This window comes from Paracoccidioides brasiliensis, assembly GCF_000150735.1.
Source record: "Paracoccidioides brasiliensis Pb18 unplaced genomic scaffold supercont2.5, whole genome shotgun sequence".
In the NCBI taxonomy this organism is placed as follows: Eukaryota; Fungi; Ascomycota; class Eurotiomycetes; order Onygenales; family Ajellomycetaceae; genus Paracoccidioides; species Paracoccidioides brasiliensis.
Window position 1 is genome coordinate 312,755 of NW_011371362.1, and position 20,462 is coordinate 333,216.

Here is a 20,462-nt window from a genome sequence, read left to right on the forward strand (position 1 = left end):
TAGATCAGATTGCTTTATTCCCTTCTCTTCCTTTTCATTGAAACCTCATATGCAATTTATCTCTTTTTAAACGGTTACACCCTCTCTCTGACATTATATACAATCTGTTTAACATCTCCACTTAGGTTTTTCATTAACAGCTTTTGATTTCTTGTTTTTGTTAAAAAAAAATTTATTCTAATTAACTTTTAACATAATTTATAAATTAACGTTACTAACTAGTAAATTTATTTAAACGTAATGGATCGCCTTCCCATGCGGATCACCTTCCTGTCAAATTGAGGAATTAAGCAACCATCAACTAGAATTTCTCATATTAAATATATAGATTAATCGTGCCGCTGCGCAACCCACACCTCGTGTGGGTGCGCCACACCAAAACGATAAAAACACCGAAACGATAAAAATCTTGAATCACATCCTCATTATTGCACTCTATATCAACAACCAGTAGCTAATCTATAATAAAAAGATTATCTACATCATTCTCAGTATGTGTGCCATCTCTAAATCGATTTAATTCCTCTTCTGTCAGTGGTGTGAGTGGGTTATTGCCAATTTTCATGGGACCAACTCCAAGCCTCCGTCGCTCCTTATTCTGCTCTTTTTCAGCTTCATTATCCTTACGCCGCTTGATTTTTCTATTGGCATCTTTAATAGTGAGGACTCCCCCTACTTGAACCTGGCGACGGGTTGTTTTAGCTCTGCGGCATTTACTGGCGTTGAGAAAGTTCTCTAATTCAGTGGTCTGTTGCTCATTAAGTTCCGCGTTGATTAGACTTGCTTTGAATATCTTGTTCAAACGACACGTCAAGGTGGGTGATTTCAAATCAAGAGTATCTCTAATACTTTGTATGGCGTTTTCCGCAATATTAATATGGTGTTTCAGCTTTTGAATTGTCTTTGGTGAGGATAGCTGAGAGGAAGAGGTAGGTATGTGATCTGAATCATTCTCATCTTCATAAATCTGCAGTGGAGGAGGTGATGAGATTCGCTGCTTAAGAGTGTCAAGAACTCGGTCGGGATTCCATGGATATATGCCACGTTGAGCCCATCCTGCAGCTATTGTATCAGGTTTAAAGGTCTGCTTTCTCATAGCTGAGAGGTCTTGTAGGAACTGCTGTTTTTCATACTTAACAAGACCATGGCGTGCGGCATAGTTGACTGCTTTTGAATGGTAATGCTTATATTGCTGAAATGGTAGACTATCCAGAGGTTGTAGCAAATGAGTGGCATGCGATGGAAATCCATATAAAATTATCTTATGAAGATCCGCGTATTGTATGAACTCCTCAGTGATATGAGATCCATGATTATCCATTAAAAGCAATTGATGACTTCCTTTCTGTCTCTTTTCTGTAGCAGTATTGAAATGTTTGAGCCATTCAAATCCAATCTCATCATTTGTAAATCCAGTATCTGATATAGCAATTCTATAATTGCTGGGCAAATCTGTCTGTGTATACCAATCCTCCAAGTGTGTTTTGGAGGCCAAGATTATCAATGGCGGAATGACATGATTATCCATGGATACACATTCAATGACTGTAATCAAACCTCTTGAAAAGGATGAAGGAATGATGGAATTAGCTTCTTTGAAAGCAGTTATAACCCATTCTCCACATCCTTGTCCTTCTTGAAATCCAATCTCATCGAAGTTGTATGTGTCACAGGCATGAAATTGATACTGCTCAAATAGAATCCGGAGACATTCAAACCATGTATTGATATATCCAATGTCTTCAACTGCCACTCTCTTTGGATCCATTGGCTTCTGTTTCACCCTCTTATACTCAGGCAGGCGTTCAATGAACCTATAAGTCCACATCTTGCTGACTTTTGAAGGAGAGGTAGTAGGATCTATGTGCTGACGTCTGAGCATTGAATTTGCGAAATCTTCAATGTGTTCGGCTGTGGGAGGACAACTCTTTTCATCAAGCAGCTTGACCCATCATTTAATTGCATCCTCCTGACTCTCATTTAATCTCTTGTTAACTGGAATCTTAGCAGTATTCGGATTCCTTCCATTGATACGCGCTCGGAGACGTTGATAAGGAACCTCAAATTCTCATGACAGAGGCAGTATTTTGGAATTTGGGTTTTTTTGGTGGTAAGCGACAGCTTTTTGAATACGGTCTTCGATATTTTTATCCTTATTTGACATTGTGGTGAGTTATTAATTGATGAAGATGATGAAGATGATGAAATTGCAAGATTTTTATCATTTCGGTGTTTTTATCGTTTTGGTGTGGCGCACCCACACGAGGTGTGGGTTGCGCAGCGGCACGATTAGGTCTTAGGTCTACTGGCAGGTTCTAGCAGGATGACCAACTATATTACACTTGCTGCGGCGTGGAGGGAGCTCACTTCCTAGGTGGCTGGTTCAAATCCTCTACCCTATTCTGTACAACATGATCAATTGCTTGAGCCCTAATTCTATCTTCCTCAGCTGTTCGAGCTTCATTCTGAGCTATAAATGTATGAGCTTGCTCCTTCTTGCACTTTTTCTTCTCAACTGCAGCTCTCAGCTGCTTGTTTTCTTTTGCTAAGAATAGAGCCCTAGAAAATCCTGCTTATCAATATTATTGATCCCTAATGTCATGAAATCCTCTACGCTTCCTCTGAATGCTCGTCTTAAGGGTCCAAAGCAGCTCACATCTTGTGGCTGCAGCAGATGGGATGAATGAACTGGCATAGAAAAGAGATATAATAGACTTCTCCATGCAATACTGATCAAATTCAGGCGTGCTGTGACTGCCACATCCATCCATAATCAATAGTCTATATCTGCCAATTGTATGAGCTCTGGTGTGCTCCTCAAAGATCTCCTTGGGCCATATTATACCCGCTTATCTTGGGCCCAGCCATTTTCACTCTCATACTATCTAGTTGTATTTGCGTGATGATCTAGTTCTTAGTTCCTTATGATGTGTAATGAATCTTTGAACCCATTTTTCTCCCACAGTAGAGTTTGCTCTGGTAGAAAGTAGTAAATCCGTCATATTTTATATTTCAATTCGAGGAGGCTTACCTCTTTCATCCATAGATATTATCCATTGGACTAGAGATTCTTCCTCTATGAAGGTCAGCTTTCTCTAAGAAAGTTGAGCATTTGAATGTGTTTTGACTCCCTTGATTCGATCACGTAGGTTGAGAGTGAAACATCGTACATTTGAAGGGGAGTTGTGAGAAAGGTTGATCTGCACGGGAAGATGATCCATTATGTAACATTATTGAACTAGTTAGTTATACTAGTTAGTTAGTTTTGTTTTATACTTTATTCAATCTCACTTATCAAATTTAACTATTTATTATAATACTCAATAATGAAAATACAAAATTATCAAAATTGTTATAACATAAAATCTTGAAAAGTTTTCTTTTAACTTAAAAAAAAATTACTTAAATTATTAAGATTTATAATTATAAATCAATTAATATTATAATATATTTATTATATATTGAGAAAAAAATAAAACTAAAAGAGATTTAAACTGGTAAATTTTATAAAAAGGTTTTAACTAGAGAAAAAGTTTAAAAGTTTACTATTTTATTTACTGAAATATTAAATAATTAATTATTTAAATTTTTATTATTTTTACTTTATAGTATATATCATACTTATGAACTTTATTACAATACAATAAATATAATATACTATAAAAGAGCATATTACTCTAATTCTCGAATTAATTTAATTTAATTAGTTGTTGAGTGAAAGAAATTCAGAAAGATTTAAATGTTTTGACTCACACGGAGCCAGATTAATGCTGACTAACCTGTATTTACAGTGTATTTCACGTGACATGGCTTGCGATCATGTGCTTTTGCGCCTCAGTTGGATGCATTTGCAAACGCAGGCAGAAAGTAAGAATATTGGAAGAAAAGGCTGACAACTTGTTAGAAACACGAGGGAATTCTCACTGTTGGTGTTTTGCAGAGTAAACCGTGTCCGCAGTTCTTCTCTCCCCAAGCCGCGCCATCTGCTCCTCGGGGACCCCAGCAATCTGCATATCAGGCCTATCTGCATGACCAGACTGCACACTCCCACACAACCACTCTAGCATTCCTATCATACAAAACCACATGTGCCTGCCGCAACACAGGATCTTTGCTTCAACACACCAGAACTTCCTTTGTCGCTTTGGGGGGAACCCTGAGGACTAACGGAATTGCAAAACTATTCCGTCCTTGGCCAAGCGACTCGTCCCGCACCGCATCTTAAATCGTACCCCTCTATTTGATGATTGAACGGAGCCAAGTACACAACTCTCGGCTGGTTTGCGAAGGAAACACGAAGAGGCCCCCTTCCTCATACCAACAGACACCGCGCAGAACACGAAACCTACATACTAAGAATCAATTCGTTACCTCAGGCATAAGGTATGTTCCCGTCGTCTTGAGTGTGGTCGACGCCCAACCTTCGTCTGCATACCCAGACTCGATTCGATTCCTCTTCCCCTCGCAATTCCGACGCCAGAGATTCGCAAAGCTTGGGGTCATCGTGTCGAAGATTTCGCCTTCATCACTGGCTGAAGGCCTGGAACGGCTGGACTTGAGCCAAGTTTCTTCCTCCACGCCGTCCAGATCAACCTTCAGCTCCTTCGCCATGTCGTCCTCCGACGGATCCCCTGATACCTGGATTGCAGCATACTGCTCACTGATGGGCCACGAGTTTTTTGCAGAAGTTTCGGAAGATTTCATTGAGGATGATTTTAATTTGACTGGTTTGCAGTCCCAGGTGCCCTGGTACAAAGAGGCGCTGGAATTGATATTAGACGTGGAGCCTGAGGATGAGGAGGATGACGAGGAGGATGAGGACGACGATGAGGATGAAGACGCCGTTTTAGGAGATGATAGGCCCCCAGGTTATCGGAAGGCGGGCGACCGAAGACATTCGCGTGTTGCTAGTGATCTGAGTGTTATTGAGAGCTCTGCTGAGCTGCTCTATGGATTGATCCACCAGCGATATATTACCTCGAGGCCTGGTATCCAACAGATGCTAGAAAAGTATGAGCTGCAACATTTTGGTGTATGTCCTCGTGTTTACTGCAATGGGTGCAAGGTCCTCCCCGTCGGTGTTACCGACACGCCGGGAGTCGACACCGTAAAGCTCTTTTGTCCAAGTTGCCAGGATATATACACTCCGCCAAACAGCAGATTCCAGCACGTTGACGGAGCATTTTTCGGCACAACTTTCGGCTGTCTCTTTTTCATGACATTCCCCGAACTCGATGTCGCCGCTCAAAACGAAAGTACCACGTCTCCCACTCCAACCAGCAATTCGACTACAACTATGGCCACAAACTCACGGCATCCCTCCATCGCATCCCCGACGCCAACGTCGTCAATCTCCCAACCGCCCCCAACCCAACCAACCCAGATCAATGGCATCATGACATCGAACCTCGCACCAGGTCTCGGTCAAGGCAAAATATACGAACCCCGCATTTATGGCTTCAGAGTGTCCGAGCGTGCTAAGTCGGGACCGCGTATGAAGTGGCTGCGGATGAAACCAGATAATATCAATGAACTCGATGAGACCGCTGTCTACCACCTCACTCATCTGGAGGGAGGCGGGGATGATGATGGAGATCTAGATATGGAAGTCGCGGAATCGCAGCAACAGGCTGCTATCAACAGGCGAAAGAAGGCCCCGATATGGAGACGGAGACAACATAACCCTGATCTAACGAATACTAACGGTATGGGACAAGGTGGATGAACGGGGTGTGTTTTCCCTGCATACATCTTTGCCTATTTGTGCCCCGCATTTATTTTCCCCTCATCCCCCCCTCCTCTTTATTTATTTATTTTTATTTATTAGTTTTTATTTTTTATTTTTATTTTATTTTGAGATTGAAATGGATAACGCAGTAATGTCAAAATCTCCTTGCCTTTCCACTTTTATCCCTACTCTGTTTCTTTCTCGAGGGCTTTTCTTCTCTTTCGTTTTCTATGTCTTTTCCTTCTCATGGCATCTTTTCATTCTCGTTTCTCGTTTCTCGTTTATTATCTTCCCGATTCCTTTCCCACATTTTGCTTTGTTTATTTCAAGAGAAGAAGATATTTGTATCTAGTAAATCTCACCCAATCCCTATTCTGATAATGCATCTTGTCACCTTATCCCACACACACCAACGCCATGTTGATTGTTACGTCCACCGCTACTTGTATCTAAGGATTTCTACTTGTCGATTGTCCTTTACTATTCTATATTTTACCTTGTTCAAGATTTTCTTTTCTTTCCCTTTTTAACTGGCATCAGAAATGGGAGTCTAAAAACGCAAGAAAATAAAAGCAAAAGATTGGCAATAAATATTTACATATTTGTTCTATATTTCTTTCCATCTTGTAGATCGGCAAGAACACGGGTACAGAGTCAATACGGAGTATGTAACTAAATCCCCCCCTTTACGACTCTGGTATTTCAGCAGCTATTTTTTTCTTTTCGACAAGGCCATCTTCTTTATTGTCTCTTCTTCTACATTGTCTCTTCAATCGGTTGGTAAACTCCTCTAAAATATTCATGTCGCCGCCTCTGCTAACTGCTCAAGAAATGCACACGAGGTGGTGTTAGTGGAATTTCCAAAATCCGAAGATTTTGTTGTATAACATCGATCTAGAATTCCGAACCAGTACACGACCCAGTTGATAATACCATCCAGGCATACATACAAATTTGGCTTGTAGGACAATGCAAGCTCTTCCAGATAACCCGAAGTAAATCAAGCTGAGGAACTTTCCCAGGGAATGGAATTCCTTTCCATTCAGAACGGGTGCTTTGATAACTTATCTGAAATTTGAAAGGCCTCTTCCTGATTGTTAACCAGCGAGATTGAAAAGTGGATGCTAAAGACAAGCTGGTTTCCAAGGTTGGGTCTGTGGAACCACTCTCAATTGTATGTTTGATCTTCTTTGACGACTGCAACGTTATATTCAACTCAAGTAGCTAACTAACATCCAGCTATTTAATAGGCGAGCCGAAGCCGAAATTCAACCGTTCATATTTCAGAAAACTAACCGAACTGTGGGCCATCATAGTCTGCAACTGCAAAACTACAGTAGTTATCTATGTAGTTAATGTCTGCACGTAACAAGCGTCTTAAAATGGCGTACCCAACCCAAGGATGATTATTATTCCACGCCCTAGCAGCTATAACCTCATTTGAGAACGAACTGCCGTACATGCATCGGCCGGTACTATTATTAGCATGAAGTACCCGTAATTTTAACTGCGAACGGCGCCGAGAAATATGGAGTCTGGAGGTAGTTAAGAGCTCCGTAGCAATTAACTCCAGGCTTAGAACGGGACTCCGCGACCTACCAAGTGATCAGCCCTACCGGGTTCTTGCAGGGACCCAAGCGAAGCGGGCGTTCCAGGGGGTTGTCTTCACTTCGAATAAGTCTATCAGTATTGGTATGAATCAAATTTAGACTTCAACACATGCGCCATGACGATTGGAGCTGGTCTTTCTGCTTCATTGCGTATATCGCCCTTCGTCTTCGTCTTCGTCTTCGTCAATGTAACGAAAGGAGCTGTGGTTGAGGTTGTTTATATGCTTCAGCTTATGAACGTAGAATAGGTGGTTATCCCAGGGGACGCATGTCTGTAGACCGTTGATCCCCAACACTGCTTTTTGACAAGTGCGCCGCTACATGACAGACGCAATGGACAACAGAGTAATCTCATTAATTTCCAAGATCTAATTAGAAATTTCCGCCCGCATGACGACCAAAGGCGCAGCTGCTGCTGACCAAAGCCAAAGGGGACAACAGGGTTGGGAACTTGGGATAGCGTGCAATGTTCATTTCCCCCTGGCTACCATTCGAAACGTACTGGTAGCCTTCAGATCAAAACTAGTTACTCATCTAGGTCGGTGGATAGGAGATCTGATATTCAAGGCTCGGGCACCCCGTCCGGAATTTACTCTCCAGGGCAAATGCCGCTTCTTAGCTGTTGAGCGGTGGGGCCTGGTGAGGGAGATAATGCGACATGACCATATACATGGCATGGCTTTCGACCATTTCGAGAATTCTTTATAGTCATTGGTATAACCATGGGCGTGTAGGGTGTGGAAACACAAATTTAACATATTTGTCACTATTATATTGATCTGAAATGTCGTCCATTATGGGGTTCAATTCCCTTCTCCCTCCCACCTTCAGAGTCGGAAAGACGAGAATCCGCAGTTCCGAGAGATACAAATTGAAATAGCCCATTCACAACGCATCACCAAAACAACACTCATGTTAGTGGCATCAACTTCGCCGCATCTTGCCTGTTGGATCCCAGGCAATCACCAACGCATAGACCTCTTCTATTCGAGAGCGACATATAAACGGAATGACAGAATGGCTCTCGGGAAAGTGAGTCCAAAAATAGAAAACGGCATGATTGATTGCAATCAGGTAACAAGATGCAACCCCATGTTTGAATGTTGAAACTAGGAGAACTAATATTAGACCAACGACTCTCGGCTTCAGCTCTAGTGCTGACCGTCACAGGCGCGACGTTCGCAACAAAACCGAGCCGGACCCCCCATCGAAGTCAAGACCCACCATCGCGGCTAATCCAGCAGCCAAATCACTAAATTTAGAGGAAATATGCTATTTTGGGCGCGTCTAAGCAGTCGAACCTGGCAATCGTCTCTCTTTGATTCGACTGCGACAACGGCAGCTCGCTTAGCGCGTCCGGAATCCTGCCTTCGGTAGCGCCAGAGTCTTGAGCGGTATTTCATTCCAGCTGCTTGATTCGGTTCTTCGACTTCGTACTCTATACTTAGTCCTAGAAGCATTCTGGGTACGGTAGCAATATGGGCATGGGTGACTGGGGTTCATGTTCCATGAACTGAAAATGGAAGTTTCTAACGAGGTTCCTGAGGTGCCCTGTTGATATGATGTCGAACGGCAAACAACCAAGCCCTGCGTGAGCACCATGCCGGACAACATCGCTGCTTCGCGGTAATTTCCATATCATAAATTTGGAGACATGTGAACTTGCCATTTACGAATTCCAGCACAGGGACTTTCAATTGGCAAAACGTTATACAATCAATAAAATGGTGTTGGGAAATGCTGGTGAGCTGCAAGGATGAGCCGGGCAAATATTATTGTTAGCACAGCAACTGAGATGCCCAAAAACAGATTTTACTGGCAAGTTGATGTTATCTCCATGCCGCCCTTTGAGTAGAGGGTGGGCGGACGGCATCTTGGTTATTCCCAGTAATAGCGGCCCTGGGCCTTTGTGTCGGGGTGGATGTGGGTGTGCCACGTTATCCACACTCCAACATCCAGCAATGAATGCCCTTGCAAAGATATACTTGCTAGATGTCCCGCTATGGAGGCAGAGCAGATTTGGTGTTTCTTGTGGAGGCTCAGAATACAGAGAGTCCGGAAATCAATCGGACGAGGCCACTCTCCGGTCTCCGGGGCTCTGATTCTCGGTGTGTTAAGGATGTTCATCTCTTGCCCTTGGGCAAATGAGCTGCTATATGCTACTAATAGCATACTGTTAAGGGTGGTATCAACCATTACAGCGCTAAACTAAGCCCTGGTCGCAAATTCGAAACTCTGGTTTGCACGCCACAAAAATTACATATGGACACGCAGGGTTGTTGCCAACCATACTACAGCCGTACCCTAGGCACGAGGACCCCTTGCTCACAACGGTTGACATGGGTTGAGCTGTGGATGATCAGCTAGGACATGCGACTCTCGAAGCGGCGATGAATTGATAAATATCTCCCCTCCCCACCTTCGATTCCCGTTTTTCCAAAGTTACTCGAGTGGACATGATAACTATACAGTACATAACTACGTGTTAAGTCGACTCCTTTTTTGGCAAATCCTTTTTCATTGTTTATGCTCTTTAACATCTTTTATCTCGACCCAAATCACCCCTTGAAACATATGTCTTCTCTTGCAACCGTGATGAATCGTACGGGGTATCCCTACAACCATCCTCAACCCACACCATCGCCCCGGTTCACATCTAGCCATGGAACCAGCAGTGCATTCAGTGCCAGTGCTCACCCCAACGAAGATTGGACAAAGATATCTGATTTGGCCGAGCGACGGCGCATTCAAAATAGAATTGCCCAAAGAAACTACCGTAAGCGCAGCTTCTAACAAGGGCGGAGGAAGATCTACGTAGCTAACCTATTATTATTAAAAAGGCAAGAAGCTAAAACGACGTCTTGAGGATTTGGAACGAAGAGCCACATCCTCCTCCGCTTCTCCAGAGCAATCACATCGAGAACTCAGTCTCCCAACTCAATCAAAACCCAAGAAAACCAAATCTCCCGCCGGCCGACCAGCTGCAGCTGATAAAGCAAAAGCTAGAAATGTACGCAACACACCAGCAAAGCTGGTGTTACCTGAGCCAATTTCTTACCAAGACGAGGAGCGCGTCGGAATGTTCTCAGATCAATCGACCAGGCAACTATCCGCTTCTCCTCCGCTTGCCTTCTCATCCCAGTACCAGTCTTGTTCCCAAAGCTACAGCTACCCTCACTATCCTCAAGAATCGGCATACCATTCAACTCCTGTCCCAACCGGGCTCCCTCCACCAAGTTATTATGTCCAACCGCTATCTTCGCACGCACCTCCTTCCCAGGAATTGGTATATTCGGAGGAGGATCTTCTCACGCCTTTCGGCATGAATTATGCTTCCATGGCTGGATTCGACATTCCAGTCACAACGTCTCCTTATCAAGATCCAAACTCCCTTGTAAGTCGGAACTAGTGCCCAGAGTTGGGACTCTCTTTTTTTCCCAAAATGCGAGAAAAAAAGAAAAACGAAAAGAAAAACGAAAGAAGCTCATTTTTTTTTTCTTCCCAAAAATAAAAGACGCCTCCTCTCTTGCAATCCGATACAGACAGTCGATCGAACTCTGCCTCTCCCAGCAACTCAATGAATGAATATTCAAGGGACTCAGTCGTCCATAACACCTTCATCCCATCCTTTTTTTCAACCATACAAGAGGAGAGAGGAAAGCATACGACTCGGCATCACGAATGGGCCTACATCATCTAGAGGTATGGCAGGAACCAGAGTAACTTTATACAGGGCACTTCAAAATCAATTCACTATGTCTAATGACGGATTCCACTCCTTGTTATTAGCGCCTGTGGTGTTATCCAAACGGTTGTATTGCATGTACATATCTACATACATACACATGTATTGTTATTTGTTTTTTATCTTGGGTGTATCATTTTGTAAAAATTGATTTATCACGATCAAAGGGTACGGGCTGAGGGGAAACCCGGAGGGGGAGTTTGTGTTTTGAAACAAGTAACGGCGTTGTTTTTCTGTCTGGACCTTCTCCGTAAAGTCCAGACACCCGATCTTGTATGGAAAGATGTAGATTTTTTTTTTTTTTTTGGTTGGTTGGTTTCACGAATATCTCTCAACGAATAAAATAATTTAGAACTCTGTGCGTGCCCTTATTTTGTTGACATTGGTTTTGTTCCTCCCAGCCGTCTGAATTCGGAGACAAACAAGCAAATCCGTATCCATGTGCTGCTGCCAAGAAGAAGAGAGAGGGTTGATTGGCTCCCTGGGCGTGCCTTTTCAGCACTATGCAATGTACATGTAAAATAATGTTACAACTCTGTCCCGGACCAGTTTCGGCGATATAATGGAACAGACCTTTAGAGAAATTCAACTCCGCCTTTACTCGGTATGCAACTGGACATATCCATCCTTCGACGGAGGAACACGCAGAAATATTAAAAAGGGCCAATATACTCCGTACTTTTCGGTGTTGTTTTTTTGTCGCTCACCCTTACTTAGCTTTTCCCATTTGATTCCTGATTATACTGATGTCAGGCCACTGATCACGTATAACTATGTCTTGTACGGAGCACGAGGTTTTGGAGCTATAATTCTTTATTTCACCCCCCCCCCCCCCCCCGGCTCCTGACTTCCCCGCATAGATCTAGCCACGAGATATTCCTTTAGTTGGAACTTGAGAGAGAAGAATCATCGAATTCCTAAGTTCGTCACTAGTTTAACTAGTTCACTTGCTAACGCCGGTAGTTAGAAGTTTATTCTTGAAAGACCCGGAGATACGCATCCCAAATCCCGAGAAGTTTGGACTCAGCAGCAAGCCACTGGCCATGTGATGTCACAGAAACACTGTCTTCAGGGCCTCCAAGATGGATCTTTCTCCTCTGCATATTCCCAAATCTAATAGGGACAAATTAAATGCCGAATAGTGGCAATTGTTTGCCCTGATTCCTGATGGAATGGAGGCTAAGAGCATTGGCAGATCGTCGTTCAAAGGGCAAGATTCTTAAAGGGAAAACACTTCAAGTGTCTGCGGGGTGCTGAGGTCGCCGAATGTATGCTAAAGAAGCCCGCATATTTCTTCTATTTTGTATCCGCGCTTTTTGGGGGTCAGGCCTTCGCTTTTGTTCTTCCTTTTTGTTTCCCCTCACTGCATTGTTCCCCCTTTTCTCCTGTTCCTGTGAGTATATCCATCTCTTGGATTCTAGGCAATGATCTTTCCATATTAAAAGGCACGTATTGTGATCTCATCGTAACCTTCTGCGCCAGATTAAACACTGCCTGATGGGGGGGGGGGGCAAGCACATATCCCTGTCTTGTGTCCATATTGCGGCATTATTTGTTGCAGTTTGGATCGGAGACATATTCTTGGTGGTCCTCTAGCGTGCAAGGAAAGAAACCTGGAGGATACATTAGCTTGCAAGCCTAAGGGAGTCAGTTCAAACCATCCAGTCTGTTTCAGTACTTTGAAAGAGAGAAAATAACAAGAATAATTGTCCACTGAGGAAACCGTTCATGAGATATGGCCCTAATTAGGTCAACGGATTTTAAAGTTCTGCCCCAATGATGGCGGATGGCCGGCTCCTAGTTATAGACCATGGCCTATTCTCGGGTCTGAGGCTCTAGCTTCCGACTTGTAGTGGCTTTGAACGGAATAAAGAAGAATCTCATCCGTCAGCACTCAAATTGACACGAGTTGAGTGGCTTATTGCGTTTCTGCGAGCCAAGAGATTGGCACGTTATGTCCGCATTTTCCCCCACGAACGAGAATGGCCTCAAAGGGTAATTGTCAAGGGCATCCAATTCATTCTCTCTGATCTCAGAACCACTGGTTGGCCTTAGGGAGGTTGTGAATAAAGTTTATTGGGATAGAATTGCTGTTGAGTGCGATACTAGACAATTATCTCCGGTGTTAGACGACAGCATGAAAAGGTACGGGCGAATAATTGTGGTGTTCAGTCCTCTCAACACACGCTTGAGATCATTTAAATTTATCTCCGACCTCTGGGTGGGTACTTACTGGGATCAACGGTATCAGCGGAGGGGATTCTCTTGCAACAAAGGCGGCAGCCACAATACTCCCAACCAAAGTTACCGTTTCGTCCCTAAAGATCTCAACGGTAACAAAGCAGGCGTCTCTGCCATTGCCACGTAAAGGATACTATTGGCCGAAATCCTGTGGGTTGGGAAGTCACTTAGATAGCGTACTGGCTGCGATAGTGTCACGTTAGTAGTGGCTCTGGTTGGGTTACGTTCAGCCCTATTATTATTTCAGAACATTCGTTAAGAAGAAGAACAGCCGCAAATGGTCGAGCTGGGCATTATTTATGGTCGGTATTCAGTGCCCTAGTTAGTGGTTAGTGGAGAACCCCATCGCTGGATTATTCTTTCAAGCTTCTGTCATTGCAGATTACTTTTGTGGTGAGCGGATGCAAGAGCCAAAAATGAATCAAGGATTCAAACGTATGTGAAAAATAAATTACTCCTGGTCTATGCCAAGGTCTTTTAAGGGTCTCCGGTTTCAATGTTCCTGTTGCGAGTTGGTGACGATCATCCTAAATATACGCTATCCAACTGCTTCTTCGGAAATTAACGTATGGAGTCCAAACATTACCACAAATATAGTTACCTGTACACATCAATCCTGAACTTGAACTCTCATACGTGCAGCAACCTCCAACACCAACTTACCGGAATGTCTCTGCGAACTGTTTAATAACAATTCAACACGTCGAAATACCACGGACCCCTGAACCTTCAACTTTTTGTTGATCTTTCTAGGTGGTATTTCCCAAAGCGCACTAAAGGCAAAGATGCCTGACGTCCCGATAAAACTCTCCGGCGCTATTACACATAAGGAACTTGGCAGATATCATGGATTTTCGATGGGTTTGCCCTGCTCTGACCTATTAATAGTTAGCCGCTCACCGTGATAACCGCGAATGGCGTAGTTGAGGACCCTAAGAGCATCCGTGGATTGACGACCTTAGCTTGGTATCTATCCATCCGCTGTGTTTATTGCTTTTGTACCGAGAGAAACGGGCGATGTTGATACAGAGGGTAATTTTTTTCTTTTTTGTCGTTGTTGGAGACAAAGCTGGGAACCCATGCACCTCCGTTTCTAAACGGACGAAGAGGTCTCTAGCCTATTCGCTGAGGGTGGGGCGTCTCCTGATATTCTAAGTTTTTACGCAGCATCGAATGTTGTAAAGTCCTGCGATGTGCGTTGTCTTTCCCATGCTTTTGGACTTTATTGGAGTCCTGTTGCATATCTGGGATTTCTGGGATTTTGAGCTGTTGTGACGCCCTAGTGAGGTCTTTCAATAGGCCCCTTGGGATACTGCATATCAACCTTTTTACCCACGCAGGGAACAGTGATGAACTTTCTAGGTAGCAGGCAAAGCGAGAAGCAAGGAATCACAGCTGTAAGCATTCTAAAGTGTGCGGGGGTCATACAACGGGATATCTGCAATGCTCCAGGAGCTTGGAAAAACATTCCCTGCAGGGGGCAGAAGATTGGAATTGACAGACTTTGCGCCAAGACGAATACTTGAGTGGAAAGGTATCAACTGCAAACTTGGCACCCTAACGAATCACTGGAAGGGCCAGACGTTTCTTGTTGAGCGGCATCATGTGGAGGGTTGAGTCCTGCGCAGAAGTTGGAAACAGCTGTCACTTTTCAAAAACTAAAAATAAATCAACATCACAACCTAGGTTATTGATATACTGGGCAGGGTTCAAGGATAGGTACCTAGGAAGGTCGCAGCTTGAAATGAAGGCGTTGATATGGTAACGCTAGGATGGGGCCATGAAACCTAGCAGGACGAGGGACATTTGTAAAGGAACCGGGATACAAACAAGGGAAGATAAAATGAGGGTGGGCATTTGACTGGTGAATGGTAGTAATTGTTTCCGGGAGGGTTGTGCATATGTCAATTTTGTTGAATCTCGACTCAACTTCACCGCCAGCCCCTTTATCCCCATCGCTCCTTGTTAACCATGGGCAGATGGATAAAATAAATTTCAGTATAATTAAGGAGACGAGATATATTAGCAATATTCTTCCCCCTAGATAACGAATCAGGAAGCCTTACAAAGTATCCATTTTCTAACTCCCTCCCGCACTAGTCAGGGGGTCGTTTGTTATTTAAGGCTGCTCCCTCACATTCCATGTAGGCCTATGGATTTATGGTTGGGATTGAGGAGAGAAACCATTCCGGTGAAACAAATCCCAGTCCACACGGATGGTTTCTGGGGACTTTAGGACATACACGGTGGTGGTCCCTTTCACACTATGGTAGCGGTGATGAAAGTTTTGAAGCAACAACCTGGAATGCCCTCGAAAAGAAGAACGGGCAAAGTCGGAAACTGTAAGTAACGTATTCATTGGGTTGAATCTTGCGTATGGCCATGAGCTTGCATATAGGTGGCAAAGATGGGATAGATAGAAAACGTGAGTATCTAGATAATATCAGAACACTTGAGGTGTATATTCTATGTCTAAAGAACTGGAGCTCTAAAATACAGAGAACAAAAAATGGAGAGCAAATTCTTGACAAAATATACCTGCATCATGTGTGGCAAGAGGAGATCAAGCAAAATACGTAGAATAATCCAGGGAATGTTGACAAAGTAATATTAAATTTTGACACTAAAATGGAGGGCCAGTTAGTCAGCCAGCCAGCTAGAGGGCAGAAGGGGATGTCATCGTTTCCAGCTTACCTCCAGCTATGTTCGTCGTCTCCATACTGAATCCGTTCTATCCAATTCTTCATTTCAAGGGCCACTTTTCCTGCTTCTTCGTTTTGTTTCAGGCCACAATCTACCATCTGTCCTTTCCAGCTAATCGTGCGAACTGGACTAACAATGGCTGCAGTGCCCGCTCCAAAAACCTCGATCATTCTGCCCTCATTAGAGGCTTGGGCAATTTCCGACATTTTCAACTTACGCTCCGATACCATCCAACCTCTGGGGACCAGTCTTTCCCGGGCAAGAGTGAGAACGGAATCTCTCGTAACGCCTTCCAAGATGGTGCCATCCAGGGGAGCTGTTACGAGCTCATTCTGCCCGGTTTCTTTGTTCTTCATCGCGACGAAAAGATTCATAGCCCCAACTTCGGTGATATACTCTTCTCCAAATAGCCATAGAATCTGCTGAAAGCCTTTTTTGGAAGCTTCCAGTTGCGGAACAATGCACGGGGCATAGTTCGCGCCCAGCTTCTTGTCACCAACCCCACCGGGCCATGCGCGAACCGCATAATTTGTTGCTTCAAGGGAAATTGCTTTGAATCCTGTCGGGAAATAGGGGCCAACAGGGCTCGCAATGACAAAGAACATGGCAGAGTTTGGAGCAGTGACACCTAGCGACTCCTGGGTCCCGATCATTGTGGGTCTCAGGTACAACGAGTAACCACGAGCTCTGGGGAAAGAATATCCAGATCAGTAAGTAAAACTACACACCTGCCTGTACCCAGACCCAAAAAGGTAATATATCTTACTGAGGAATAAATCTGCTGTCTAGTTTAACCAGTTCGCTGATCAGCTTGATGACCACATCGCCATCAACAGTTGGAAGCGCAATACGCTTCGACGACTTGTTTAACCGTTCCATATTTTTGTCCGGCCTGAATAACCGGATACCGCCAGCCTTGTCTTTGTATGCCTTCATTCCTTCAAAACACTCAAACGCATAATGGAAAACAGAGGTGGCCGGACTCAGACTTAGGTTCTGGTATGGGATAATGCTTGGGGCAAGCCAGCCATCCTTTGTGTTCCATTTCACCACAAGCATATGGTCTATAGTTGGGGGGAAGGGGTTTTAAAACGAAATTAGAATGTGATATAATATCGAGTTTCCACTGGCTGCGAACCACTTGCCTGTAAATGACGATCCAAAAACCAGCTTTTCGGGGGGTAGCAGTTCCTTAGGGTTCGTTGTTTTCGTAATAGATAGCTTTGAGAAATCAATTCCCGGCAATCCATCACTTCGGCTTCCAATCATCGAACTGAAACATCTCTGAGAGGGAATGAGATGTCTCCATGCGGAGCTGCAGCCGCTGAGGGCCGTAACACCCCTGCGGACTGTCAATAGAGAGGCTGTCATGGTTCCTTGAGGTAATCAATTGGAAGCTGCAGCGGAATTGGAGGACACCTATCAAGAGCGAGTCACAAGTGTTTGTTGGAGGTTGCAAAGGGCAATGATGCTTGCTCGTGTAGTAATTTCACTAAACCGTATAGCGAAATTTACCTATGTGTTGAACCGTGACAAGGTTGAAGGGAGAAGCCCGCAGCCAATCTCCTAGAGCATAACATTGTAAAAAAACTTAGTCAAGTTCTATATATTGGCTGGGTTTGGCCGGTTGTTTGACGCTGCCACACGTGATTTAGTTAGCCAAACATGTGGCATCAACACGGATATTATCCGTCAACAGGTCATTGGCTCGGCCAGTGAATTAATTAGTCAAAATATTTTTAATTTGAAAGTCTGCTGAGCAAATTTTAACCTTACATTTAAGTTTGAGACAGTTAATTATTACAACCCAAATTTTATTGGCTATTTCTCAGTAAAATGCATTGTTTTGCTGAGCCTGTAAAGGATATCATAAATAGTTTTTCTTTTTTTTTTTTTTTAAGAAAAAAATCCCATTTTTAGTTTTTTATTTTAATTTTCAAATCTTTATTATTTGATCAAAGTATCACAAGAATTTCTAGGCATGCGTAAATAATATTTGGAAATGTAATTAGTTTTAAATATCATGCTATTCACAGTTTATTCCATCCAACCAGAGAGCCGCAAACCCCCCCCCATACAATGTTGTTGTATGATGAGCCAGCTAGCTGAAATAGTCATATATGAGGGGGGCACTTGATTAGCGCAGCCGCAGTATCCAGGGAATGCCCGAATAAGGATACGGACAAGCCTGGACAAAGTGAGGCTGGACCAACAACATCCAACGCCAGTTGGTGCCATCGTTGCCTTCTTCCAGCAAGCAAAGGAGACAATCTTCGGCGGTAACATTAAATCTCTCGCCCGTTTCTCGTCCAACCAACATGGCCCCATGTCAACGAATGTCAAACGTCAATAAGTCCGGTCGTCAAGTAAAATCATGCATAAAGATAGGACCACAGCCTCTGACGTTGAAAGCTCAAGAAGGAAGTGAGCTATCCATGCTTCATTATCAGCCTTCTTATCAATCAGCCTTGGGTGGCACTTCATGATAGGAAAGCGGCCGCAAAGGGCCAATAAAGGAAAACCACAAGGCCCTATCGGTTGGAGCGCACGCTTGGGAGAGAGTCAAAGGAAGCCCATATCTAATGATAGAAACGCCAAACCAAAACACTCATATCCCTCTTCAAATAGTGATATTCCCGGAACAAGAAGGGTACGCTGCCTTTCTTCCCATTGTGCTACGAAACCAACGTAGAGTCGAGTTACCACAGGATCCAACCGCACCTCTGTAAGCTAAAGATCGAAAACGGATACGATCGCGAGAACCCGAAGATCTGCTCCTCCTTCCCGCCAAGTATCACCAAAAAAGGGACTGCGAATGACTCATGCAACTGCCGCTGTTGAAAGCTCTGCTGTTGAAGCAACCACCGGCCAAGAGATACCCAGCCGCGTCTGCGATAACGACATTAATCCAATCGACTATTGGATTCAGCGAGGTTATTGGCCCAAAAAATATTTCAGGCAGGAGGGGCAACAGGGAATTTCTGTTTGCAAGGGGAGAAGTCGACATCTTCTTTTTACTGCGAGCAATAGGAATCTGGCTCGGTCTCCAGCTCCTCCACACCTAGTGATCAAACGCCAAGGGACGAAAAAAGTGCTCTTATACGGAAATCCGCTTTATCAAACCATTCTTGAATCAAAAGGCAGCTTGATGAAAGAGGCACGCGGTGGAATTACAGACGAAAGTAGCACTCTTATCGAATCCTCGCTTGCTATGGCCCCGACAGTCCCTGAGAATTCATTATTTCGAGATGACTTATCCGACACGACCTGCGAGAAGGTCCAACGTGGGAACGAAGCTAGAGTAATTCGGGATATTGGACTATTGATTGTCCCATCTGCAGCTATTCTAGATACGTATGGGGCCACACTCCCTGAGTGCTTGGTCGAAAGTGTTAATCAAGGCTGGAACAACAGGCATCCCTTTCTGTGGCCCCCGTCCACAACTTGATTCCTATGTAGGATTCAGGCGGTCCGCATTCACAGATGATCAACTTGAGAAGCTGAAGCCTTTTATAGGTGACTAAGATTATGCTTCTCTTTTTATGGCGACAGAGACTAATGCATTTTCCGTTTCTAACATGCGAGATAAAAGACGGCCGGGTGGCGCTTGATATCGCAGACCGACAGAATGCCTATAGCATGACTCTTGCAGTGAGAGGTGTTGAGTTATTTAAACTCGTGAAGTGTGAAAAAGATATTGAGCGAGATATCCTTGCCTTCTCAATCTCGCATGACCACACAGCAGTCAGGATATAGTCATTACGCTGTTCTTGAAGATGACAAGACTACTCTCTACCGCCACCCGATTCGCAAGTTTGATTTCACGGAATAACATGGTAAAGAGAAATGGGCGCCATACAAATTTACACAGAATGTCTATGATATATGGATGCCAACTCATCTAAAAAGAATATGTTCAGCGATTGATCATATCCCTCCCGACGTTAATTTTGATGTATCGCAGTCGGAACTTCACTTCTCTCAACAATCTAACGCCGAACCAGTAACCATACTGGGTGACGGTTGCCAGTCAAGCCAGCTGAGCTAACCGACTCGGCAAGCGATGCACCAACTACCTCCTTCACTGAACAAACACAAGCCAACGTTCGTGTCTTTCAGAGAAAGGATATTCAAAAAGACAGGGAAAAGTAGTAGCACTTGACTATTCACTCCCTCGACCCCAATCCTCTCTGCATGAACGCCGGTAAGCATACGAGTAGAGACTGGAATATTATGTCCTGATTCAACTGTACCATGAAGAATGATCTAGAAGAATGCTCTTAGGTCTGTAATTGATCTTGTGTAAATCGTCTCAGAAAAAATTCCATCGGTCACTTTTCTGCAAAGGGAGGAAAAACTGAAAGCCCATTGAGGATACCAAGCGTGTGATGTGTTATCGACACGTGATGTATTTGCAGTTGGAGGGCCTCTCTTA

At 43.9% G+C, this 20,462-nt stretch overlaps 5 protein-coding genes across 5 annotated transcripts; 4 read left to right on the top strand and 1 right to left on the bottom strand.

Moving 5' to 3' along the window:
- Nucleotides 1–4,243: 4,243 nt before the first annotated feature.
- PADG_04565 (uncharacterized protein) lies at nt 4,244–5,725 on the top strand (the record flags this gene model as incomplete). The annotated part of the gene is made up of 1 exon (XM_010761745.1): nt 4,244–5,725. One exon carries the CDS (start codon nt 4,244–4,246, stop codon nt 5,723–5,725), a length of 1,482 nt encoding a protein of 493 aa, XP_010760047.1.
- A 2,003-nt stretch (nt 5,726–7,728) lies between these two features.
- On the top strand, nt 7,729–8,046 carry PADG_04566 (uncharacterized protein; the record flags this gene model as incomplete). Its single annotated transcript, XM_010761746.1, has 1 exon — nt 7,729–8,046. One exon carries the CDS (start codon nt 7,729–7,731, stop codon nt 8,044–8,046), a length of 318 nt encoding a protein of 105 aa, XP_010760048.1.
- A 1,866-nt stretch (nt 8,047–9,912) lies between these two features.
- PADG_04567 (uncharacterized protein) lies at nt 9,913–10,747 on the top strand (the record flags this gene model as incomplete). Its single annotated transcript, XM_010761747.1, has 2 exons — nt 9,913–10,114; nt 10,179–10,747. The coding sequence occupies 2 exons, from the start codon at nt 9,913–9,915 to the stop codon at nt 10,745–10,747; spliced, it is 771 nt and encodes a 256-aa protein (XP_010760049.1).
- Nucleotides 10,748–16,014: 5,267 nt separating this feature from the next.
- Nucleotides 16,015–17,398, bottom strand: PADG_04570 (branched-chain amino acid aminotransferase; the record flags this gene model as incomplete). The annotated part of the gene is made up of 3 exons (XM_010761748.1): nt 16,015–16,714; nt 16,794–17,091; nt 17,155–17,398. 3 exons carry the CDS (start codon nt 17,396–17,398, stop codon nt 16,015–16,017), a joined length of 1,242 nt encoding a protein of 413 aa, XP_010760050.1.
- Nucleotides 17,399–18,842: 1,444 nt separating this feature from the next.
- PADG_04571 (uncharacterized protein) lies at nt 18,843–19,859 on the top strand (the record flags this gene model as incomplete). The annotated part of the gene is made up of 4 exons (XM_010761749.1): nt 18,843–19,381; nt 19,494–19,543; nt 19,620–19,678; nt 19,770–19,859. The coding sequence occupies 4 exons, from the start codon at nt 18,843–18,845 to the stop codon at nt 19,857–19,859; spliced, it is 738 nt and encodes a 245-aa protein (XP_010760051.1).
- Between the last annotated feature and the right edge of the window lie 603 nt (nt 19,860–20,462).